This window comes from Quercus lobata, chromosome 5 (genome assembly GCF_001633185.2).
Source record: "Quercus lobata isolate SW786 chromosome 5, ValleyOak3.0 Primary Assembly, whole genome shotgun sequence".
In the NCBI taxonomy this organism is placed as follows: domain Eukaryota; kingdom Viridiplantae; phylum Streptophyta; class Magnoliopsida; order Fagales; family Fagaceae; genus Quercus; species Quercus lobata.
In genome coordinates this window covers 78937349-78964132 of record NC_044908.1, presented here as the reverse complement: position 1 = coordinate 78964132, position 26784 = coordinate 78937349, and the positions used below count along the sequence as shown (strand labels likewise).

At 33.9% G+C, this 26784-nt stretch overlaps 1 protein-coding gene across 2 annotated transcripts; it reads left to right on the top strand.

The window, feature by feature from the left end:
- The first annotated feature begins 692 nt into the window (after positions 1-692).
- On the top strand, positions 693-5768 carry LOC115991693 (G-type lectin S-receptor-like serine/threonine-protein kinase At1g11410). 2 transcript variants are annotated; one of them, XM_031115551.1, is made up of 7 exons: positions 693-2046; positions 2179-2298; positions 3363-3556; positions 4108-4318; positions 4488-4725; positions 5033-5183; positions 5267-5768. In XM_031115551.1, exons 1-7 carry the CDS (start codon positions 729-731, stop codon positions 5573-5575), a joined length of 2541 nt encoding a protein of 846 aa, XP_030971411.1. In that variant the 5' UTR covers positions 693-728; the 3' UTR covers positions 5576-5768. The 2 variants fall into 2 exon arrangements, with proteins under 2 accessions (XP_030971411.1, XP_030971410.1); XM_031115550.1 differs by having other exon boundaries at positions 693-2062; positions 2174-2298.
- Positions 5769-26784: the final 21016 nt, after the last annotated feature.

The following is a 26784-nucleotide window of genomic DNA, read 5'->3' as shown; positions in this document are numbered from 1 at the left end:
TTTGGAACCAGTTAGAATTAAGATTTTATTTTGGAACTGGGTTAATGGGTTTCTAACGTGCAAAATAATTTTTGTATTTTTCTCATTAAAAAATGACACTTCATTAAAAAAAGGCAAGGTCACTATATCATTAACTGTGTAGACAACATTGCCAACGATAATTAACAGAAGAACTATCGCTCATTTTTAAAATTTGAGAGACTAATTGTGCTCACTTAACACTTAACTAAGGAACTAATTGCACTTTATGATAAACTTCAGAGACCAATAGTATAATTTTCTTTTTGAGAAATTTTTTTTCCTACTTCCCATAAAAGAAAAAAAAAGTTATCAAATCTTTTATAAAATTGATTATTAACAAATCTTTTAACAACAGTGAGACCTTAAAAAAAATCGGAGGCATTATGTGGACAGTGGACGCATTAAATTTTAGAATTACTCTACCGAAATTATAGGTGATAGTTTGGCCCACGAGACATAAATTTCTGACTCGGTCAAAAGTTGTCAACAAATGGGGCAATTTATTTATTTATTTTTGAGGGGGAAGATGAGGCAATCTTTGATAACATAGTTCACCAAAAAATACAAAAAACAAAAAAACAAAAACAAAAAAAAAAAAAAACAAAAAATTTTAGAATATGAATAAAAACGTCATGCATGTTCCTTGTATCATATATTCAACCTCTATTTCCAGTGAGCAAAAAGACATATCTACAACCTTACTCGTCATGATCATATATTTTGCTAAGGGGTTTCTACTTCTACAAACATTTCTTCTATTTGTTTTTTCCCAGTTTGGCACTTCGCAAAACATCTCTGATGGGTTTCTTACAATCAGCAAACACATCAGAGATGGTCAAGTTTTAGTCTCTAAAGGAGAAACCTTTGCACTTGGTTTCTTAAGTCCCGGAGTGTCCACCAACCGCTATGTTGGAATTTGGTTGAATAAAGCTCCACAAAAACCCTTTGTGTGGGTTGCAAACAGAGACAATCCTATCAATGATTCTTCTGGGATTCTCTCAATCGATGCTCATGGAAACCTAGTACTCCATGTCAAAGATCAAAACCAACCCATCTGGTCCACAAATATTACCTCAAAATCAACCAACAAGAGTACTGTTGCTCAGCTCTTGGATTCAGGAAATCTACAATTGGTTCTTAACAAAACTAGTGAGGTACTATGGCAAAGCTTTGATTATCCAACTGATACAAATCTTCCGAACATGAAACTTGGGCTGGACAGAAGAACTGGTCTGAGCCGAATCCTAACATCTTCGAAGTCCAAAGATGATCCAGGAACTGGAAATTGTTCCTATGTGCTCAACACCAATAGCTCCTCTCCGGAGTTGTATTTGTACAAAAGTAACATTTTGCTGTGGCGTTCTGGTCATTGGAATGGAATTGGATGGAGCGGGTTACCCCAACTCACAAAATCTAATTTGCTCTACAATTATAGTCTGGTGAACAACCAGACTGAGACTACTATAAGTTGGACTGAAATCCTTCCAGGAACATTCCAAAGATCAGTGGTAAACGAATCGGGGTATATTGAACGCCTTGTAAGTAGGGACACTAGGGAGGGAGGAAAAATATGGCTTTCTCTGGGGAAAATGCCTGACACAGTGTGTGATAATTACGGAAAGTGTGGTACATTTGGAAAATGTCAACTTCATAATGACACTAGATTTGAATGCACTTGTCTACCTGGGTTTCAGCCCAAGTCACCAAGTGAATGGTCTTCGAGAAATGCATCTGGTGGGTGTGTGAGAAAGCGTGGACAGGAATCTATATGCAAGAGTGGTGATGGGTTTGTGAAGGTAGAAAATGTGAAGCTTCCGGATAGTTCACTTGCACAACTTGATGAGAAGCTGAGTTTGAAGGAGTGTGAGCAAAAGTGCCTGCAGAATTGTAATTGCACGACGTATGGAGGTGTGGATACAGAGGAGCAAGTCGGGTGTTTGAGATGGCATGGTGATTTGATAGACACGAGTGTGTTATCAGATGGGGGTCAGAATTTGTACGTACGAGTGGATGCGCTTGAGTTGGGTACTCAACAATTTACTAAGACATAAATATTTGAGAAAAAAATTTCCTACCATATGTATATACACAAAAATAAAAATAAAAAAATAAAAAAATTTCTTGTGTTAATTAACAGAGAAATTTTCTTGTTTTCAGGTCATTCCAATGGTTTCTTTGCCAACAAGAGGAGGCTAGCAATTATGATAGTGATCCTACTTGTTACTCCATTACTAATTATCCTCTGTGCATATTGGTTGATTAGGAGAAAAAGGAAAGGTACGCAATGTTTCCTACCTGTGTGAATTATTGTATAGGTGCTATAATTATTATTAAACTTTATTACATAAATAATAAATTGATGGGTGAATTTTTAAAACATAAATTAAAAATATAAAAATTTCTTTTATTATGTTGTTGTTTTAATTAACAAAAATTATACTTAGAAATTTATTTTAATATATTTTTTATTAATTAAAAAAATTATATTTATATTTATTATATTAAATTAATTATAACATGTTGAGAAGGGGTTGGATCACAAGCATCTTGTCCTTTCTTCCGGACGGTAAAAACTCATGCAAAATAGGAGCAAGACAAGTTGGAGTTATTTTTTCATCCTTATTGATATGTGGGGTTGATACATATTAAAATGGGAGAAATGAGAAAGAATTGGGCGAGATGATCTTGAGAATATCAAGAAAGGGAGGTAAGTTTTTTTATGGAGGGTACTGGAATATATATAAAAAGTTATGTTGTATATAAATAAATAATAAAAAATTATATTAGAAAATATTATACACACATTACCCCCCTACATGCACACTCGAGATTGGGTGGGCTAGAACAAGACTTGGTAGGGTAGGTAAAACTGTAAAAGTCATCACTAGTCGAGGGCAAGGTAAGTGCACTACCATTCCTTTCAAATGGAGGAATGAAGTAGAAAAGAATAGCAATAGTTGTTATAAAACCAAACTAAGAAAGTAATTCATCTTCGATATAGGAAAAACCTACACGAGGCAAGGTAAGATAAGTTGGATTTCATTGGAATGGAAGCGATAAACTCATCTCTTTTTAACCGTGAAATCACCAATCTTCTTCAAAGTTGAATAATCATTAAAAGCTTTAGAAAAATTAATATTGCACCAATGTCATTTGAAGATTCACAAAATAATAGCCACCAAATTTTTCAAGGAGGGGAGTTTTATACACAAACGTTTAGGAAAAGTGTTATTTCAATACATTTCTCAGTAGGTTAGTGTAATTTATCTAGTTATATATAAATGCTTAACATATTTACAAATTTACAACTATCCTTTGTAACTATTCTTCTATGAGAATAGCAAGGGAAAGAAAGTTCAAATTGTTCAACGATGTTACTGCAAGTTCAACAACCTTTCAAGATTCTCATACGCTTGACGGAGGTAGAAGAATACCGGATCTACCATTTTTCGACATAAGCACCATACTTGCAGCAACAGACAATTTCTCTCCTACTAAAAGACTTGGTCAAGGTGGCTTTGGACCGGTCTACAAGGTACTTTCACCTTATATATGATAAGAATCTAAGATGACTATACAACTTTGTTAAATATGAAGCAATGCATATTATTGTATGACTACAATTTTTGTACATTTGGGGCAACGTTAAGGTCGAAAAGCTAGTATCATAATTGCACAAAATTTTGGGAGGAAGCTCTCACAATTTGTTATTTTTAATTTCTAATAGCCCCACGTGTAAGATCATATTTGGTGGAGGCCATGGACATGGTTTAAGTGTCTATTTGGGATAAGCTAAAAATTTCAGCTTATTTTCAATTTCAGCTTATTTTTGCTACTATTTATAGGTTCGACTGCAATTTTGCTACTATTCATAGGTCACATTGTATAATTCAGTTAACCTTTACCTTTATCTACAATATTTTTAGCAAAAAGTTTTTAGTTTCAGCTAAATAAATTATTTTCAAACAGACACTAAAGGTGGCACATGCATAGTGATATATAGTATAAAAAAATCATAATAATTTATTAATATTTGTAACTATCAATTAATATATTAATAATTTTAAGTCTCAATTATAATTCTAGGGTCAACTAGCCAATGGGCAGGAAATAGCAGTAAAAACACTTTCAAGAAGTTCAAGGCAGGGCATAGAAGAATTTAAGAATGAAGTCAAGCTAATAGCCAAACTCCAACATAGGAATCTTGTGAGGCTTTTTGGTTGCTGCATCCATAAAGAAGAGAAGATGTTAATCTATGAATACATGCCAAACAAAAGCCTAGACTTTTTCATCTTTGGTATACCATTTCTTCCTCCACTTATGGCTTTCAACTATCTAATTCTTTCTTCCAGGCATTATTATAACTGTAGTATAATTAAAATCAAGTTCAAGACAAATTATGATCTTAACTTCCAACTGTTTTCCAATATGCATTATGTATAGACACTTTCATTTTTTTGATCTAGACGAAATAGGAAGGCAATTGTTGGATTGGAGTAAGCGATTTGAAATTATTTCTGGTATTGCTCGAGGAGTCTTATATCTTCATCAAGATTCAAGGCTAAAAATCATCCATAGAGATCTAAAAACAAGCAATGTACTACTCGATGCTGCAATGAATCCAAAAATTTCAGATTTTGGTTTGGCCAGAATGTTTGGAGATGACCAAAATGAAGCAAATACAAATAGAGTTGTTGGCACCTAGTAATTCTCTCTCTCTCTCTCTCTCTCTCTCTCTCTCTCTCTCTCTCTCTTTCTCTCTCTCTCTCTCGCTTCTCCTCTCTTCTCTCTCTCTCTCCTCTCTCTCTCTCTCTCTCTCTCTCTCTCTCTCTCTCTCTCAATTGCATTCATATCCTTAATTAACATAGCCCTTCAAACTCAACAGTAAGGAACGCGAATTAAGTTTGCACCAAAGATAAGATAAGTGGGCTACACATGCACAAACACATCGATAACAATGGTAAAAATAAAAATCATGCAATCATTATTATTATTTTTTGTTCAATTGCAGTGGATATATGGCACCAGAGTATGCAATGGAAGGATTATATTCTACCAAATCAGATGTCTTTAGCTATGGTGTCTTAACTCTAGAGATAATTAGCGGCAAGAGAAACAATCACTATCATATTGCAAGTCCATGCCTAAATTTAATAGGACATGTAAGTAAAATATATTATCATTTTGTTTTGAATTAATGAACTTCACTATAGAAGTATCAAGTACAACACTGTTAAATTTTCAGGCTTGGGACTTATGGATGGATGGCAAAGCCTTGGACATAGTTGACTCATCATTGGGTCAAGCATATCCTACTCATGAAGTTTCAAGATGTATTCAAATTGGGCTTTTATGTGTGCAAGAACAAGCGACAGATCGACCAACCATGGTAGAAATTTTATTCATGTTGGGAAATGAAACAACTCTTCCCATACCAAACAAGCCAGCATTTATCAATAGAAAAAATGTAAATAATGGTCAAGACTCATCAAATTCTGCAGAAGCACCTGGTTCAATCAATGATGTAACCATTTCTGTTCTTGATGCTCGTTGAAGTATGCACTTATTACTTATACTACACTTACGTATTTGAAGAAGTACAATGCTTATGGTACTCTATGGAACACTCTAGTGGTGTTCTACCGATAAACTTGTTGGCAGATGTTCAAGTTTTTTGTGGTTCGAAAGAACACTTACTATGTTATAATCTCTTTAATAGAACACTCTAGTAGTATTCTACCAATAAACTTATTAGCAGAAGTTCAAGTTTTTTGTGGTTTGAAAGAACACTTACTATGTTATAATCTCGTTGTTATGGCTTAAGGTGAAAAACTCTAAAATGATCTCATGTGAAGAACACTACAGAGATAGGGTTTTCTAATTATTTAGGCTCAAGAAGATTTGTTCTTAGCCAAACTTGATATGGTAACTTTTCTCTTCGAAATTTGATATGGTAACTTTTCTCCTCAAAATTTGATGAACAAGGGATTTTATATTAAAAATTGTTAGTGTAAGTTGCCAGGCCTTCAAAGTTAGTTATAGTTTGTTGCCATTTCACTTGAGCGAGTTGTCTAATGAGGGTTTTAGCAAACTCCTGGAGACAACAGAATTATGCCTACTTCAAATTGTTACATTTTATTCATTTCAAATCAAAATTATTGAAATTTGTCTCAAATTTAAACTCTCAAATGTATTCCTTTTTTTTTTTTTTTTTTAGAATCAACCGTATACTTTTCAATGAAACAAATTTCACTCAAAAATTAGTTATGGAGTAAAACATATGGATAAAATATATGAATTGGGTTTAATCTCATCATCTTATGGTAGCTTTTGACCTACATTTAACCATAACACAATTAGTATAAACCCAAATCTAAAATGTTTTGGTGCCAAAATTTGCCAACACATCTATCAATCCTAATTTAAGGTTAATGAAGAAGAAGATTCAAAGTAATCCTAATATAAGGTTAATGAAGAAGAAGAATCAAAGTCTTAATAAAGACTAAGAAGATTAATCAAAGTCTTTCTAAAGACTTTAATTTTGTTAGTTAAAAAATTGACATTTTCTTAAATATTAAAAATTGACATTTTCTTTAAAAAATTGACATTAAATTTAAGGAATCATTCAACACATTATAGTTTATAATGTGGTCCTCCATGAGACAAAATTTCTTTTTTTAATTAACATGAGACTAAATTTCTAAGGCAACCAAAAGTTTCTAGAATGATGAATCATAATCTTCCATTCTATTAATTGTACTCCATGAATTGCAGTATGTCACGTGTGTTTCACTGTGCCTTCCTTTTTCTTTTGTGATTAGTTTGGATTGAGAGAAGTAGGGTAGAGTAGAATTAGCCAAAAATTGTACTAATTAGCATCAACGATGTAATTTAATGTAATTCTCTTGTATGATTTGCATACCTAGATTACTCACTAACTTACATCTTGTAAGACTTGCACGACTTGGTCACAATCACACACATAGATTCTAAATTTACACAAAGAACCATTTACCCACTCACCCACAAGCACTGCATACATGATTCACAAATACACACATACTCACACAGCTTTTCCTATACACACAAAATGAATAGCCCAAATAGCAATTTTATCCGACCTAGTCAATTGTGGTATGATCCGGTCCACACCCCTGTCTTACGCCTATGGCACTACCAATAGCCATGCTCAACCCCTTAGGTCCATTAGCCCTTTCAGCCCAATATGAAATGTAGCCTAAACTTGCCTGTCAGCCCGAAAGTCCATTAAAACCAACAAAGCCCATTTACGTATTAAAATCCAAAATCACTCAATCCATAATATAAAAAATTTTAAAAATAAAAATGAAAACCCCAAACGAAAATTAAAAAATAAAAACCAATAAACATCAAGCCCATAATGTCTCTCTCAACTAACATTAGAAAATTTTGAAAACATGCTAGGCCCATAAAAAAAATAATAAAAAAACCTTTTTTTTTTTTTTGGGGGAAAAGGTCCATAAAAAACTCAACACGTTTAAATCTCAAAATCGAAAGGACCACACTAAAACCAAACTCTAAGTAACACAATTCTAATAATAAACCTAGATCTAAAATCTAAAATGGTTGTTACCTACCTCTTAATAATTGATGTTAGGATAAGAAAGCTCAAAGAAGAAATGTAGTTGCCCATAATTTGGCTCGTCATTCTCAAGTTGTATCAGCCCTGGTTGTGTGGATTGAAGAGGGGCTTTCTTTCATCCAAAATCAAGTGTCTCTTGATGAAATTTCTTTCAAAAAATGATTGTCAACTTATCCATCAATCCAATTATAAGTAAAACAAAAACAAGAAAAAAAAATGCCTGAATTCTAAAGACTTTAACTTTAATATTATTATTAGATCTTTTTATGGAAATTTAGAAAGATTTTTGAAAAAATCTAAACAGATACAAAATCTGTTGCCAACTCAACAGCACAAGACTTGGCAAAACCAGCCAATTTATTAGAAGGAACTCTATACATATCTTTGACCACATATTTACATATTAGTTTTGTTTATTTGTTTGTTTGAGAAGATACTTACACAGTATTTGGACACATTAAATAGAAGCAATCATTCGACTGAAATTATAATTAATGGCTTGGCCCCATGAGACTAATTTTTTTTTTTTCCCATTTTTATCAACATGAGACAAAATTTCGAAATTCAACAAAAAATTCACAATGAATGACGAAATAAAATCTTCCTTTCCATATCGCCTTTTACCTCAAAAAAAAATCTTCCTTTCCATATCGCCTTTTACCTCAAAAAAAAATCTTCCTTTGCACACATTGTATTCCACCAATCTCAAAATGACACTTGTGTTCCTCTCTCTCTTTATTTATATATATATATAATTTACAAATTGATATGATAATAAGTGTAATTGATAGATTTCAAAAAAGGCAATTAATGAATTTTTAAATTAGTTTTTTTTTTTAAATTTTATGAATGATAACACTAGTTTGTAAATGTGATAAAATAAAATTTATAGGAAAAGTAAATTCCCTGTTGCATTTTTTGTATTCCAATTTACACTTCACCAATTATGTTGTGCTACCTATTTGACTCTTTTTTTGGCATTTTAAAATTTAGTATTTTTTTAAGGAAAGTAAAATAATACTTAGCAAGTTGTGATTAGTAAGGTATAAAATGGGCTAAAAAGAATGCGATAGAGGATTAATTTGTGTTCTCTACTTCATCAGTTTTTTCATAAATATATATTGCACATTATTATTTTTAAAATAGTTACATATTTTGCTAACCCAGCAATTCAAACGCCTCCACCTAAACCTATTAAGTTATAAAATCTTCGCATATATATCATATATAAACAGTCTGCATCTATGAGAGTGTGTACTAAACGTTTCTAATAAATGTAAACCCTATCTTGTCATGTCACATGCTCCTCAACTTTTCCACAAATAATATTAAAAAATCAAAATGCATGGCCATACTTTGTACCACCAGCAGCTGCCACAGTGCCACCGGTCATCAACTCCAACCATCATTCCCCTCCCCCCCGAAATGCATCATTAATCTTCAGTCATGCTATTTGATTTTGGATCAAAATCCTATTAACCAAGATTATTATAGAGTCCAAATAATTTAACTTTACACCAGAAAAAAGTCGTCATAAGGTTCGCACGAGAGGAGGCGCATTATTGTAGTCATGACCAAAACTTCCATTCTCTCCATGGTGACAACGCCTCCATGGCCTAAGATGCATGTTATGATAAAGAATGGCATGAATGTATAATTGAAGCTTCACATTGGGCTAGTGGCAAGCAATTACGCCAACTATTTGTTACCATATTCATGTTTTGTGAAGTGTCTGATACTTTTAACTTTTTGGGATTCTAATTGGAAAATTCTTACTGAAGATATACTTAATAGACAAAGTCATATCTCCATTTTCATGAACTAATATTATCTGAAAATCGATTGAAAAATTATGGCTTATATGAAATTTGACCAAATCCTCCAAGAATATGGGAAATCTTTGAAAGACCATCCTCAGATACCTCAGCCAGATATAAATCTACTTATTCATAAAGGAAATAGACTTATTGAAGAAGAAATGTCATATGATATAAGAGTTTACAAAGAGAACATTAGATCTTGATATCTGGCCTCAACAATGAACAAAGAACAATCTATAATTCTATAATGGAAGTTGTTTCTTCTGAAAGTGGGGGAATGTTTTGCGTCTATGGTCATGGTGGAACAAGAAAAACATATCTTTATAGAACAATTTTGGCTGCTGTAAGATCAAAAAGAAAAATTGCTCTTGCTGTTGCTTCTTCAGGTATTGCTGCTTTATTACTTCCTGGTGGCCAAATAGAACATTCACGATTACACATACTGATTAATGTCAATGATGAGTCAACTTGTGAAATAAAGCAAAAAACACAAATAGCAGAACTTCTTTTGAAAATAAGTATAATACTTTGGGATCAGACACCAATGGCACACAAAAATTGCTTTGAAGTTGTTGATCGCAGCCTTCAAAATATACTGCAAATTGAAGATCCAAGGAATTTTGAAAAACCTTTTGGTGGTAAAGTTGTGGTTTTATGGTGATTTTCAGCAAGTACTTCCATTTGTGAAAAAGGGATGACGTGAAGATGTTGTCCAATTTGCAATTTATCAATCGCACTTATGGAATTATTGTCATGTCTTTAAACTACAACAAAATATGAGACTTATGTAGAACAATATGAGTGAAATGCAAGAATCATCTGTACAAGACTTTAGTGAATGGATTTTAAAAATAGGTAATGGTGATTTGGGAGAAGGTGATGGTGAATATAAACATTATAATTCCTCATGATCTATTCATCTAACCTACACAAAATCCACTGCAAGATATTATTACTAGCACATACCTTGATTTGGATGGTCAATACATGGATGCAAGTTACATTCAAGATAGGGCAATTTGTGGCCCTACAAATGAAGTTGTAGAGGAGTTAAATGACTACATTATCTCATCAATAAATGGAGTAGAACATGAATATTTGATTTCAAATTCTATTTGCAAGGCTTCTTTGAATGTTGCTGATCAAGACATTTTATACCCTATTGAGTTTTCAAACAGCTTAAGATTTCTAGGATTGCCAAATCATAAGTTCACATTAAAAGTAGGCTTGCCTATTATGTTTCTTAGAAACTTGAACCAAAATGAAGGGCTTGTAATGGAACAAGACTGATTATTAAAAAACTGACTAAATGGGTTATAGAAGCAAAAATTATTACTGGCACTAATATAGGCACATGGGTGTTCATTCCGAGGATAACATTATCTCCAAGTGATTCAAAATGGCCTTTTGTTCTAAAGAGAAGAATATTCCCAATTTCCGTGTGTTTTACAAAGACAATAAATAAGAGCCAAGGACAATCATTGAAACATGTGGGAGTGTATTTGCCTAAACTTGTTTTCAGTCATGGGAAATTGTATGTTGTAGTTTCTAGGGTAACAAGCAAAGATGGGTTGAACTTCTGCATAATTAATGATGAAACTAACGAAAGTTCTGGGACAAAAAATATTGTGTACAAGGAGGTTTTCACCAAACTTATTTAAGTTGTTGGTCATGCAAGGTAAAAACAGTTTATATGTTTAAAGGTCATATATACATCTGTACAACTCTTACTTCTCAGTTCTCATTTAAATTGTTGCATTGTCTTTACTTCCTTTAGGCATACAAAATACATTGTATTTCAAGCTTAAGCCCAAACTTACAATTGTAATGGTATAATATTGTGGTACTTAACATGTCCAAAAATCACCTTCATTGCTATAACAATTGTATGGTCGATAATTAAATAGAAACAGACCTTGTTCATTTTAAAAATTCAGCCCAATATGATTATTGACTTAAGCAATTAATAGGGTTAAAAAGAAATTTAGGACTCTCTTGCAACTTTGGGAATGACAGACTTAACAATGGGTTTGAAATTTTTTTACTATTGTTTTATCTGGTTACTACTAAAGAACTGAAAATATGAATTAAATGCTTGATTACTATCGAAATGCTATCACTTCATTTCACTAATAGTCATATTGAATGATGTATACAGGCAAAGGTCAAAAACTTAAAGATGATGGAGTTCAGCTTTCTTAATCAACTTTCAAACAAGAGTGAAAAGTCCAAAATTAGAATTAGAGTATCAAGGATGTGGGATGCTCTAAATACAAACAATCAAGAAATTATTAGTTCAGATATGACTTTTATTGATGAACAGGTTTGTATAAGTTTTTTTTTTAAAAACACATCAAAACATTTATTATACATTATATAGATTATTCACTTTATATACCTACAACTAATGTCTTTTACTTGCAGAATAATGCAATACATTCTACCATTCATAAGAATATTTCAAAAAATCTCAAACATTTTTTGCAAGAAGGACAACTGTATGCATTATCAAACTTTGAAGTTGGTACTTGCAATGAATTCTGTAGACCAATTCAAAATGAGTATAAGATCATATTCTTGCCAACAACCAACATTCAAGAATTAACAAAAACTGAAGTCAATATACCTCATCATAAATTTGAATTTATTGACTACAACAACATCGTTCACTAACTTGACAGCCATGTCTAGCTACCAGGTATTTAATTAATTGAATATAAATTTTGCATTCTATTATTGTCAATAAATCTTACATTATATTGTTGTTATATAAAATACAATCTATCATTATCAGAAATGAAAATAACATTAGAATTTTTATGATGCATAGATATTATTGCAAAAGTGGTTGCTATTGTCCAATTGAACATCCTAGCATTAAAGAATCAAATGTTGCAATGAGGAACAAAGTTGTTATGAGTATACAATGCGTTTTAATTCCTAAAAATTGCAATACATTGAACTTATATAATATAAACTTACATTAATAACAATATTTGAACAGAGGAAATGAAATAAAGCTTACCCTTTGGGGACCAATTGCAAATGAAATTGATGATAATCACTTCAAAAGGAATCCAAGACCTTCTATTATAGTTGCTACATGTCTAACAGTGAAAACTATTAAAGGTCAGTACTGGGCCTCAAGAAGATCAGTTGTTAAACCCCAATCTGTAGCAGGATCATGGCAACTAATCATAAAGGTAGATGGATTCAAGAACCAAAAAAAAAAAAAAAAAGGTGTGCCTATGTGTATGAAGCTATTAATCCTCAGGGAGTTGGTGTGTTTTTTGGTGTAAACAGCAACTTAGCTAGGACAACAACTGGGTGTCTCCTTGAAGTTGTGGTGGAAGCTAACCTCACTGCAAGTAATCATGGCTTCAACGAATTTTGTTCCTAAGTGATTGCAGAGGACTTGTTAAGGCCTTTAATAACAGGAAAGCTTCAGAATGGCAAGATACAACTAGGCTTGCTGACCTTATCTTTCTTGTTCAAGATGGTCTTCTCTGCAAAATGATCTTAGCCGCCCCTTTGCTTGTTAACTCTTTATGTGTTGTAGCTAAACAGGCAACTCTAGTGCCTTTAAACCAATACTGGTTCAATCCAGTTTGTTTTGTGAACGCTTGATGTTTTTGTACTCCCTGCTTCGGTATCAAAAAAAAAAAAAAGGGTCAGTACATTGTTTCTTTTATTTGCATGTTTATAAGTATATTAAAAAAATTATATGTGCATTTTAAAAAATTCCTCCATATAAATGTAGGGGAATATAACTTATCATCTACAAGCGAAACAAAAGTTTATATAAATTTAGAGATTCCAAAGACTTCTATGTTTATGGATCAATAAGTAATCCATATCATTTTAGCAATATATGTTATATAATATTTTACAGTATATGCAAGTTTATACTAACTTCTTTATGTTATAATCATAGGGAAGTGAAAAATGATCTTCTTATAGAAGAATTGCCAAGACAATTTAAGCCACATAGAACAGTTGAAGAAGAGATGAACAACAGATGTCACGAAAGCCTAAAGAAAGCACACTCAATGCTCTCTTTAATGGACAGAAACTAAACTATTAGCTTCTAGGCAGTAAACCTCGAATCCACAAGGAGTTTCTTGAATCCACAAGGAAAACCGTTTTGGAATCCACCAAAAAATAGAAAGACAAAAGTCTAAATTTTATTGATTGAATAATTGTTAAAAAAACATGTACAGACTTAGGAGCCTATTTAAGGGCTCTGTAACTTGACAGACGAGAATATATTCTAAAATAACTCCTAATTAATACCTAATCATAATGGGCACCAAATTTGACCTAAAACACATTAAATCCACCTAAAAATAAGGAAATAAATCACCTAAATCTAAAACAGCGTTTTTTACATAATAATACCAAAAATAATAAATTACAATAATTAAATAGTAAATTGTGTCCTACATCTGACCCCTCCACTTATAACAAACTTGTCTTTGAGTTCATCTTTGAAATCTAAAATCTTCTGCTCCAAATAAACAAATACTTTGAATGCCTGAGCCCCTTGATCTTCTTTCCATACTTGCAACTCATCAATGGAATAAAAAAATAAATCTGGATTTCTTTTTCCTTGGTCTTCATATAATTGTAGAGATTTACCAAGTAAGAACTAACAATTGAATAAAATCTATCAACCCCAATAAAATCAATAAACTTTGTTTTGGTATCTCCCACCAAAATAATAGGAACTTGAATGTTGCAATCATTTAACTTGACTTCATCGAGATTGTTGACAACTTCCTCTATAATTTCTTCTTTAATTGTCTCTACCATCTCAACCTCAAGATCTTTCTCTATAGGGTATTCATTAATCTCCTTGACAATCTTAATTTCATGTTCTTCTTCTATAACAAGGCCTTCATTAATTTTCTCATAAATCTCTATATTTTCTTCTTTGACTTCTACATGTTCTTCAAAAAAAATATTTTTTTTCAACATGCAATTCTTCCTTTAATGGTGGAATATTTGGCTCTACAAAATAATTCAAGTATGAACTTTTTGTTCAATAATAATCTTGTATTCTATATGACAAGATTTCTTCACAATCCAAAGGATAAAATTTGATAGCAAGCATCTTTTTCATCCTTGGCCATGAACAAATCTTATCTTTACCTTGTTGGATTCTATCAGATTGTACTTGTTCTCACTAACATAAGGCATACTCACTAAGTTTATACAAAGCAAGTCTATATTTCTCTCTCTCTCTCTCTCTCTCTCTCTTTTTAGAATACTAAGTATTTGAACACACACACATAGGAAGAGGAGAGAAAGTTTTAAAGAGACTGATATTAATATATATATAAAAGGGCCTAACTTTTGGATACACAACACAAACTTTAACTTTTCTCTCATAATAAATATTCTCAAAGTCAACAAAAATTTAACTAGAGACGCAATATTCTATCTCTTATTTATTCCCACAAAAAACTAATAAATAAAAAAACATTACTTTCTTCTATCTAACTTTTAACACTTTGTGCTATCTCTTTTAATATCATTTAAAAAAAAAAAAAAATCAAGCATTTTTGCTTATTACTCCAACTCAAAAATAATGTTTTTTTTCCCCTAAAACTCATCCGGTAGCTATTCTCGTGCATCGCACGGATTAGCAACTAATATAATATAAAAGCGCAACATTTGACTTTTTGCTGACCACTCCTCACTGCGCCATGTAGCTACATAAATTACTACCACATTTACATTTTTAAAAACCCGAAATATTGTGCCTTTTCGTTTGGTGGTTTATGCGAAACATTTAAATTTTCTTAGATAAGATACATCTTTTGATAAACAGATATATTTCTTCCCAAAAGACATGAAGAAGTTTATAAATACTCACACTCCTCATTCATTTATTATGCAAGTTACATCATCTCTATATCAATTTTGGTGATCCCCACCCTAACGGAATTACCATTTACATTGTAGGATCCAATAGTGGTATCAGAGCAAGGCTCTTGATGCAATTTTTTAATAAGATTGTATCAATCACAGTTTCATTGAGGATGCAATTCTTTAATAAGATTGTATCAATCATGGTTTCATTGTGGAAAATCCGTGTGACTATTGAGGATTAAGTTATCCTATGGCGCAAAGAGAAACATAGTACGATGATGGCCTTTTATTAGAATTTCATAGTGATATAATTTTGTCATTTGGTGGCAACAGGCGAAAGCCAAGTTAATAGTTGCATTGACCGAGAAAGAAGAAGATGGCAACTAGAGCAAAACAAGTTTCCCAGCGATGAGGAAGAAGAAAGATGAAACAAAGTGTCATTTTGTTCTAAACTGTTGAGATGTAAATGGCAAGTTATTTAGCCTAAAGTTAAATCATACCTTAGATTCAATATAGATATTGCCGACCATAAGTGAAGCCATATTGGTTGGCTATGGTGTCGTGGATGGAACAATGAGGTAATTGGTTGGCATGAGCATGACTTGAGATGACTCAAATTGATGTTGTGGAAGCCTGAAGAAAGCACACACGATTCTCTCTTTGATGGACAAAAACTAAATTGTTAGTTTCTAGGTAGTAAACCTTGAATCCACGAGAGGTTCCTTAAATCCACAAGGTGATAAAACTAGAATCCACCAGAGAAGAAAACTGACAAAACGTCTGTATTTTTATTGATAATAATATGATTTTCCTTTGACGACTACAAAACATATAAATACTAAGAAAAATGTCTAAAACCCAAATTCACACTAATTATGCAAATAGGTGACAAAATACCAAAATTTACCAAAAGTGGCAAAATTGAGTTAATGCAGAATCATAAATTATTGATCTTAAGGGTTGTCCCAAAACAAGCAGGACTTTATTCTGAATTTAAGTTATTAAGGAAACAAAAATTACTATAAAAAGCAAAATCATAATTTTCAAGACCTAAATGAAGGAATTTACCATTTTCAAGGGTACCACGTGGCCAAGCAATGACTATTGCTCAGAAGGCCTTTTCGCTTTGGCCTACCAAATTTCATGCGATTTCGACTCTATCACCCAAATGATTTTTACTAATGCCTTTTTTCCTTGCACAATTTTAGGCGCACTTGGGAGTCTAAGTTTGTGTATATATAATTTTTGAGAGTTTTGTTTTAATAATTTAATAATTATGAATTACTTTGTTGACAATATAAGAACATATGTCTGATATTAATAGTTTATAAAAATCTCTCCTGGCAACCCAATAATGCTTTATGTAATACTACACTTCTAAACTATGGAAAGCATAGAAATTAAATATTTCTTCCTGTTGTTTTTTATTTTATTATGACCATTTTTTTTTTTAATGCTATCTTGCAAAATCTCTATAAAATTGCAAATTATTAACTCAATTTCTTATTTCAAAATTTCATTAGATCTTATTATCAAAATAGGGTTGGTGACTAGTTATGAAATATAGCCAAAAACTTGCCAATCAACCCGAAAGTCCATTAAAACCAGCAAAGCCCATATACATATAAAAATCCAAAATCACTCAAATCACAATATAGTAATAAAAAATTGAAAAAAAAAAAAAAAAAAAAAAACCCAATAAACATCAAGCCTATAATGTCTCTCTCAACTAACATTAAAAAAATCTGAAAACATGCTAGTCCCATAAAAAACTTTTTTTTTTTTTTTTTTTTTTTTTTAAGGGGAAAGGCCCATAAAAAACTTAACACATATAAATCTCAAAATCCAAAACACCACTCTAAAACTAAACTCTAAGGGCATGTTTGGTTAGCTGAAAAAAGCACCGTTTTTTGTTTTCATTTTTAGTTTTTAGTGGGTCCCATCACTAAAAATCTAGTTTAGTTTTAGCATTTGTATTTAGTTTTAATTTTTAGTATTCTAAAAGTTGTATTGGAATACAAAAATTGAATACTACTTTTCAGTGATTTTGTTTTCTATGAAAATACAAATACAATGGCTTATTCGTAAATATTGTGAAACAAAAAGTTTTTTTTTTTTAGTGAATTGATGAGTGTGAGTGAGAAAAGTTACTTTTTTTTTTTTTGGTTAAACAGAAAACAATGACCAAACCTATGTATGATGTATTCTATAATTATATATTCAAAACAACTTACCAAACACTACCAAATGTAAAAATAAGTTCTTTTTTCTATATTCAAATTCAGGATTTGAATATGGAATAAAGAAAATGAAAAGTATACACCACTTTTTGAAACCGAATAGGCCTAAGTAACACAATTGTATTAATAAACCCAAATCTAAGTAAAACAAAATCAAATAATAATAATAATAATATAAAAAGCTTGAATTCTAAGGACTTTAACTTTAATATTATTTTTAGTTTTTTTTTATGGAAATTTAGAATGATTTTTTGAAAGCATCTAAATAGATACAACATCTATTTGCCAATTCAGCAACACAAGACTTAGCAAAACTAGCCAATTTATTACAAGCAACTCTATTGATATCCTTTGTGTTTTTATGGATGACTACATAGTAGTTTTTTTTTTTTTTTTTTTTTTTTTTGAGAGAGAGAGAGAGATTCAACTTATGGTGTTTGCTTTTAATTATAACCCTTTATCATCACACCAAGACACCAATAAATTTTTCGTTGATAGGTCAAAAACGAATTGACCCATTGTGATAGATTAATTAATTAATTAGTCAAGTTTATTAATTAATCAAATTAACATGCAAATGTGTGGTAGTACAAACAAATCACCAATTAAACTAAGTATGCAGTGGAAAATAAATTAACACGATGATTTGTTTATAAATGGGAAAAACCAACATAGCAAAAACCCCACCGGGTGATTTTAAGGTCACCATTCTCGAAATTCCACTATTATCACAACAAGCGGTTACAAGTAAAGGAATTCCAGTACCTACACAAACCTACAGTTGAACCCTTACCACAATACCCAATTTCTTTTTTGATGCATGGCTCCCAATACATGACTGACAAATTGCATGGCTCCCAATACATGACTAACAAATTGCATGGATCCCAATACGTGACTTCAATCACCAACTAGAAAAGGTTTTTTGCTGTAAAATTCTTCAGTTCAACTACGATGAAGATCCAAAAGATGCATGGTTACAAAACTCTACAGTGCACAAACACAGCAACTTCTTCACAAGAACGATGAACTAGGGAAAATTTTGTCCCCGGTCACAATTTGCTTGAACAAACTTTGCTCAACACTTGTGCAACTTGTGTCCACCTTTGACGGCCCTTAAAATAATCCTTTTATATGTCTAGGGTTGTGAGAAAAGAAAGCTCAAATACATAATCACGGATTAGAGTCAAAACAGAACTGAAATTCTGTTTTTCATAAACCTCGATAGATGCCTATCTGTCAAGCTGCTGTCGAGCCACGGGGCTGGAATAGCTCTTCAAGCTCGATAGATGACTAGCTGTCGAGCTTTAATGAACTTGCAATTTTCAACTTGATCTTGAAACACAGTTTCTTGAAGTATCAAACACATCCTAGATCTACCCAAATACAAGTAAAGTGCGTTTTGTTAAAGGATTAGCCAATTACATAAAATAGTGACATATGCTCCTAACAAGTGAATCACATATGTCCTAACAATCTCCCCATTTGACAATCTGTGACAAAACCACAACAAACAAATGAATATATGAGAGAAATCATAAATCACTCAACTTATATTCACTTGTTGAATACAATAAAATCTATCCTAATACAAACTCTTGAAAAATTTTGTAAGAAGAGAGTTTATGGCAAGTAGACTTTGACAACCTGTATTTCTGAAACACTTTAAACAAAACTCATCAAGGCATCTTTGTGTAAAACAGAAATAATAGATTGCATACAAGTAATAAGAAGCATGTGCATAAAGAGAGAAAATAAACAACACATGTAAGGGTAGGTGAAAGAAACATACATCAATATATAAAGAAGATAAGGACTCATATAAGGAAAAGACTTCTAAACCAAGGAAAGATGTCAAATCTCTACTACTATAAAAGCACCAATACCCTCACTAACCAAGGTACATATAATTCACCTCAACTCTGGCACTCTAGAGTTGTGAGAAGTTCTAACTTGACCTTTGGAGGGTATTTGGCTGGCACCACATCGATGCTCTCTATTAGGTCTTCTGTCACACCCCAAACCCCAAAGGGTCCAAAGCATGAGAGAGATGTCTCAAGTACCTGTAAATTTTTCCTTTTTGACAATTCAATCCACATAATTATTATCAAGTGCCAACAACAAGAATTATCATAGTCATCCCATAGAATATACTTTTAGAGTAAGTCAGAGCTCTAAGCATTAATTACAAGGACCATAGGCCACAAAAGAATAGAGGTCTGAATAAAACTATTACATAACAACAGCTTGTCCCATCAGTGGAAATACAGTCATAACCACTTTAATATACAAAAGAATGAGTCAAGCCTAGTCTAAGATGTACACCATCTAATATATCCACTACAAAAATTTAGCCTCCATCAGTAGTTAGTCTAACTGCTATTAGCCACCAAAAAAGCTGTCTCAAAAGATTATTGCCTACTTTGAAAAGTTTATAAAAATAATGGAATGAGACAAAGCCCAGTAAGTAGCACAATAATGGGGGTGGGGGAAATGTAAGTTTCATCTTCAATAATAATAATATGACAAGAATGATTACATAATGAAGCACAAAGTTTCTCAAAGTAAATACCTTGAAACTATATACCATAATCTGTAAGTATTAACAGTATAATTTCTAAAACCATAATACCTAACATAAGATAAATTATCACAAATCTACCACATTACCACATAGACCGGTCAGGGGATCCACCCATTCACAACTGGCATGATATTATCCTCTCTGGTATGCAGACTCTTGGCCCCATGGACAACAGCCTCACCCATACCCTCAAGGTTTTTCTCTCCCCCCATGGGCAGCAGAGAGAGTACGTCAAATAGGACCTCTCTTGCATGTGGTCTCTTGGCCCCATGGACAGCAGCCTCACCCACACACAATCAAGGAACCTCTTCCCCCCATGGACAGCAGGGAAGAACGCGTCATCCAAAGTGAAAGGGCACTGACCTAAATTTGATTCCATTGTCACAAAGACTATGGAAATCAAATCGGGTGATCACCGGGAAATCACACATGGCATAGGGCTAAAATCACATAAACTCACAGGTTACCTTACTTTGAAACACATAGTTCATATCCCAATAGTTTCAGAAAACCTTAAATAATCTAACTTCTACAAAGTTTGTAAGGTTTTCAAACTTCATTCTTGTCAAAAGATTTTCTAACAATTTCTCAAATAATACAAGACAAGATAAGCATCTTTAACTTTTCAATACACCATAAAATCAATGATTTTCTTATCAAAGATTAAATAAAAGATGCTCATTTTTCCATATCAACAATTCATGCATTTCCCCAAATGTAATATCAAATATGATGCATTTTTCATTTATAGTAAGGGTCACAACACAATACTTTTAAGAAAGCATATATTCATATATATCATTTTCCAAAATGTGTTTGACTCAAAAACAATATTTATAAGATATGGTTATTTTTCAAAAATACCCATTAAAAAGTTACTTACCTTGCAACCGCAAAATCCTAATTCTCCAAGCTCCAAGGGGAGATTAGCTAGAACCTAAACAATGTCAAGCAAATCTAACACAATGAGCGCAAAGCTTGAAATTGTATCTAACTACAAATTAGGAATTGCCAAGTAAGAACTCAATTAGGCAAGCCTAGTATTCAACCTCACATGTAATGTATTCTACTTCCAAAATTTCTCAAAACACTTTAATTTGCAAGGCATAGACTCCCATTTATACTCATAAATCTTTCAAGGTGTCATATCTAACATCAAAACCTCCACACTTTACAAGTGCTTCCCACAAGATTTTTATAACATCATCAAGTGACCCATGACACCAAAATCATAATTTTCTCCAAAACAAACAATTTAAATCTTTAACTAGCTCCAATTAATCAATAAAAATTATATTCATCATCTATCACATATTATAACTCAAAACCTCTAAATTTTCACCATAACAAGCCTTAGATAGCCATCATTGTAAAAATCATGAACTCACTCATCAAATACATCCATCAAGACCAAAACCCATACATATAAACACATGAATATCATTTCCAAAGCTCTTAAATCACATGAATAACATTATTAAAGCTTGGGTAAAATAACCTCAAACAAGAACATAATACCCATCAAAAAAGATTTGAACTTTTACCTCAAATAAAATGATGAAGATGCTTTGGAGTTCCTAAGTATTTTTCCGGTGATCTTGCCGGAAAAATGATGGTGAGATGGTGTGTTTTGGAGTGGAGGCTGGCGGGTGAGTGTGTGTGTGTTTTAGCAAAATGAAAAGAAAAGAGAGAAAATGAAAGAAAGAAAGGAGAGAGCCGGCCAAAAGAGAGAAGAGATGTGGGTGAAATTGAGTGGATGAGAATGATGGGTAGTGGGGTTGGGTGGGGGCACACGTGTCCACAAAATGTTGACTTACTTTTTTTTTTTTTTTAAAAAAAACTCACGGGATGTTACATCTTCTCTTTTTGTTGTGCAAGTATAGTTTTGAGCACGTGAGGCCATGTGACTTACTATTGATTTTTCTGCATTATCAGTCCATACACCACAAAGTTATACAATTTTGGACTAGGAAAAAAGAATGAAATGTCATATTTGCCAAATTCAGAAATTACCTTACTATAATCAAAGACGAACTCAAAGCGAGAACACTTGCTGCCCTTATTAGACAGATTACGCAACGTAATAAAGAAGGACAAGACATCCAATGCCTTTTCATACAAACTCACTAAACATCAATAGCCACATAAAAAAAAAAAAAAAAAAAAAAAAAAAAAAAAAAAAAAAGAAGAAGAAAGTAATGTGTATGTTTTTCATATATTAAACACACATTTTTATCAGATAAAAGACACCATGTCATAGAAATACGCAAAATCAAAATCCTAAACCAAAAATCAAAACAAAAAAATTTAAAAAACTTACAGTTAGGTGGATTGTGAGAGTGTCTTAAGTGAGATTGAGACTTGGAGAGAGTGTTTAGAGTGAGATTGAGAAGGTCTTAGAGAGAGAGAGAGAGAGAGAGAGAGAGAGAGAGAGAGACCCAAGGAAGGGCGGCGAGACTAGCTTGTAAGATTGTGGGAAGCGACGGGGCTACTAGGTGAGATTGGCAGCGTCGGTAATGAAGACCTAGGCTTCGTCGACAACGGCACGATGAGGAGGATCGGTGGTAGAGAGGGGTGGATGGTGGTAAGCGTTTAGGAGTCAAAGGGAGACTATGGGAGAGAGTGAGAGAAAAGGTAAGAGATCGGGTTAGAGAGAGAGAGAGTGGAATCTAGGAATTGAGGGTTTTTTTTTTTTTTTTTTTTTTAATTTTATACCAAACCTGTAGCTGCATTTAAACAAATGTAGTTATAGACATGCTTTAAGCCGTGTTTATATAAAACGTGGCTTAGGTATACAGTCGTAGCCACGTTTATAGAAAATGCAACTCTAGGTATGTTTATGGCCGCGTTTTTTAAATGCAGCTTTAGGAAATATTTAAAAAATAAAAATAAAAAATTGGATGGGTCTATAACCGCGTTTTTAAAATGCGGCCTAAGCCCACAAAAATGCAGCTTAAACATTAAAAAACGCGGCTATAGAGCTTATCTTTGGGCTACATTTGGTAAACGTGGTTGGTGTAGCTGCGTTTTTACCAAACACGGCTCAAAGCCAATCTATAGCTGCATTTTTGTAAATGCCACTTAAAAAAACACAACCAAAGCTCGTGTTTTTTGTAGTGCCCTTAGCAAAATATTTGATCATGATGAGTAAGGTTGTAGATAATGGATATGTCCTTTTGCTCACTGGAAACAGAGATTGTGACTGTTGAATAAATAAGGATATTGATGTTCAGTGAGTTCGTATGAAAAGGCATTGGATGTCTTGTCCTCCTTTATTACTTTGCGTAATCTGTCTGATAAGGGCAGCAAGTGTTCTCACTTCGAGTTCGTCTTTGATTATATTAAGGTAATTTTTTAATTTGGCAAATATGACATTTCATTCTTTTTTTCTGGTCCAAAATTGTAAAACTTTGTGGTGTATGGACTAATGATGCCGAAAAATCAATAGTAAGTCACACAGCCTCACATGCTCGAAACTATACCTGCACAATAAAAAAGAAGACCTAACAGAGAGCACTAGTGCGGTGCCAGCCAAATACCCTCCGAAGGTCAAGTTAGAACTTCTCACAACTCTAGAGTGCCAGAGCTGAGGTGAATTATGTGTACCTTGGTTAGTGAGGGTATTAGGGCTTTTATAATAGTAGAGAGTTGACATCTTTCCTTGGTTTAGAAGTCTTTTCTTTATAGGAGTCCTTTAAAGCGTATTTTACAGAACCCTTTCCTTGTAGGAGTCTTTCTAAATGTGGGGCACAAGATATTTCCTTATATATGCATGCATGGAGGCCAAGTTTAAGTTATGTAAGAACTGTTAGTCTCGTGAATACCCTTCAGCTTAATGCCGTTAGCTTTTCATCTTCGCCCCAAGTTGACACCATCAGCTTGGAGCCGTAGACTCCATACTGTTGCCATATGTTAGTGGATACAAGGCCAACGGGTTTGTTTGGAACATCGCTCTACACCTCTATATCAGTGAGTATATTTATAATTTTATCCTTATCAGTTGCCCCCTACTTCATGGCTCCATCCGTCTAAGCTAATGGATTATAGAGTTGAACTTTATTTATTAGTTTTCTTTTGCTCAGGAGAGAGAGAGAGAGAGAGAATCATTTATGGGCGATTCCTCGAGCAGCCTTTATTTAATGCTTGGACACGTGGCGCAACCTAATAGGCTTCGCCTCTGGACGAGGGTGTCGATTCGTCTTCTGTGCATATCCTCCCTTATATATTTTTTGCATTTCCCCTCATTTTTCTCTATTTTACTGCTATTGACTGTCAGAGCGAACCCGTCACTTAAGAGATCTTTGCCCTCATCATCTTGCTTTAACTAAAACCGTCATCTTCCAAGAATCCGTTAGCTTTACTTTGGTAAGTCACCCTTGCTTTTATTACCTTCTGTTTTTTTTATGTATTTTTAGAAAGTCCATCAACTTAGGTTCTTAGAATGCCTCAGTTGATTGTAGGTAGTTAGATGTCTAGAGAAGCGACGAGTGAATAGTCGTCAGTTTGCGATGGAGCGGGCTACAACGAGGTCTTCCTGTCAAGTCACGAGCCCGAGGAGGGCTTCTCCTAGTTGTCAGAGAGGGAAACGTCAGCCCAACCTTCTAACGAGGAATTGGAGAGTTATAGAGGGGAAGATGAGGGAGTGATGAGTAGTGAGGAAGATGATGGAGTGATGAGTAATGAGGAAGATAAGGGGGAAGGAAGAGAGAGTGACGGGGACAATAATGACAGTGACGAGGACAATAATGACGGTGATGAGGAGGCTTTAGATAGCACCTCGGGAGCCCCTGAAGATGATCATCCTTTCATCCTTCCCAAGATATGGACCATCAATGACTTTTTGCCGACAATGTCGGACAAAGTCTTTAAAACCCTACGGGATCATTACCAAATATCGGACAACATCCCAATCTGTCTCCATGGGAAGTTTGAGCAGTGCTACTCAGGGAAGACTGCGGACGTTAGCATGTATGATGCCATGTTTACAGCAGGATTGAGGCTGCCGCTGACAGCACTTCACCGTCAACTGGCCAATTTTTTGGGCTTGTCCATCAGCCAAATCGCCCCTAACGCTTGGAGGATATTCATTGGGGCTGAGATTTTGTGGGGTTTTAAGTTGCGGGAACCATCAGTTAACCATTGACGAGTTCTTTTGGTGCTACCGACCTCAACATATAGTCTCGTCTCAAGGGATATACCACTTTGCAGTGAGGAAGAAGGGGCTGAAGTTGGTATCTGATATGCCCGACTCCAATAGGAATTGGAAGGGTAGGTACTTCTTTGTAAAGGGGACGAATTGGGTGTGTTGTCAAGAAGAATGGAAGACGATGCCCCATGGTTATTTTGACAACACTTGGGCTTCTGTCAAGGATTCAGGTTAATCCCGTCTGCTCTTTTTCCTTTGTTTGTTTGTTTCAAACTTCTAACACCATCTACTTCCCTTATTTTCAACTAGCATTCATCCTCATATCACAGAGGACCAGGAAGCCTTCATCCGTCGGGTAACAGAGATCCTGTTGGAGTAGAGAAAGTGTCGGGATCTCATTACACTTAACACTTTACACCTTTATTGCAGAGGTCCGGAGCCGACGCCAGTTGCTCGTAAGTTAAATGCCTATTCTTGTCGACGTAAGTATCTCTTAATTTCCTATCATCTTTGTACTTGTTTTCTTTTTGGTCGTCACTTGTGCATACTTGTCTTTTGCTTTTGTAGAAATGGAGGCAGCCAAACAGAGGGTGAGGGCAGCTGCTGCTCGTAAGAAAAAGGAGAGAAAACTAAGGTGGAGGAGTCCTCATTAGCCCTTAAGGTCATTGGTAAGGTAGCGACTAAGAGGAAAGCTGATGGGAAGGACGACCGCCCGTCGAAAAAGGCGTTTGTCACTCCTAGAGAGAAACCTCCTAAAAAGCTGTCACCTCCAAAGCACGGGGCTGGCAAAGGGTTGATGACGATGCTCGGCCCCATCACTCAAGATTCTGAGCATCGTCTCCTTACCCACAAGGATTATGCTATCAAGATGCTTGAGTCCATTATCAAAGATAAAGACGTAGATCTTTGTGTTGGCTAGGTGAGGGGGGAGCTAGGGGATTCAGGCCTCTATGACCTTGCTTGGGTAAGTATCTTTCATTCTTTCTTTTACTTATTCATTTTTATGCAAATTAGCTGACAGTTACTCTGTCTTGTAGGCCCTGGTTCGTATGAAGGTTTTACAGGTCAAGGGTGTTGCCAATGAAGGGGTGATTACCCATCAGCAAAAGCGTATTAAGAACATGACTGACGAGCAAGAACAATACAAGGGCGCCCTCTGTACCCTCAACCAAGAGTTGAAAGAGTTGAAAGAAAAGCTGGAGAAGGAGGGTCGTCAGCAGAAAAAAGATCTAGAAGCCAAGAAGACAGGGAAGAAGGAGTTGGCGACTTTGTTATGTCAAGTGGAGACGGCCAAGGCCGACACTGTAAAAGAGTTCAAGGATTCACAGGCATTCATTGATTCCTGCGCCAAATATTATGGTGTGGGGTTTGAGGATTGCCTTAAACAGGTCAAATCCAATTACCTTAACTTGGACTTGGCGAAGGTCTTAATGGATGCCCCCTTGCAAGTGACGCTACAGGTGACACTGCAGGTGAGG

Coding starts and splice junctions, on each gene's coding strand:
- LOC115991693 (XM_031115550.1), top strand. CDS start 729: ATGATCATATATTTTGCTAAGGGGTTTCTACTTCTACAAACATTTCTT. Junction 2,063..2,173: donor TTGGGTACTCAACAATTTAC/TAAGACATAAAT, acceptor AATTTTCTTGTT/TTCAGGTCATTCCAATGGTT. Junction 5,184..5,266: donor GCCTAAATTTAATAGGACAT/GTAAGTAAAATA, acceptor TTAAATTTTCAG/GCTTGGGACTTATGGATGGA.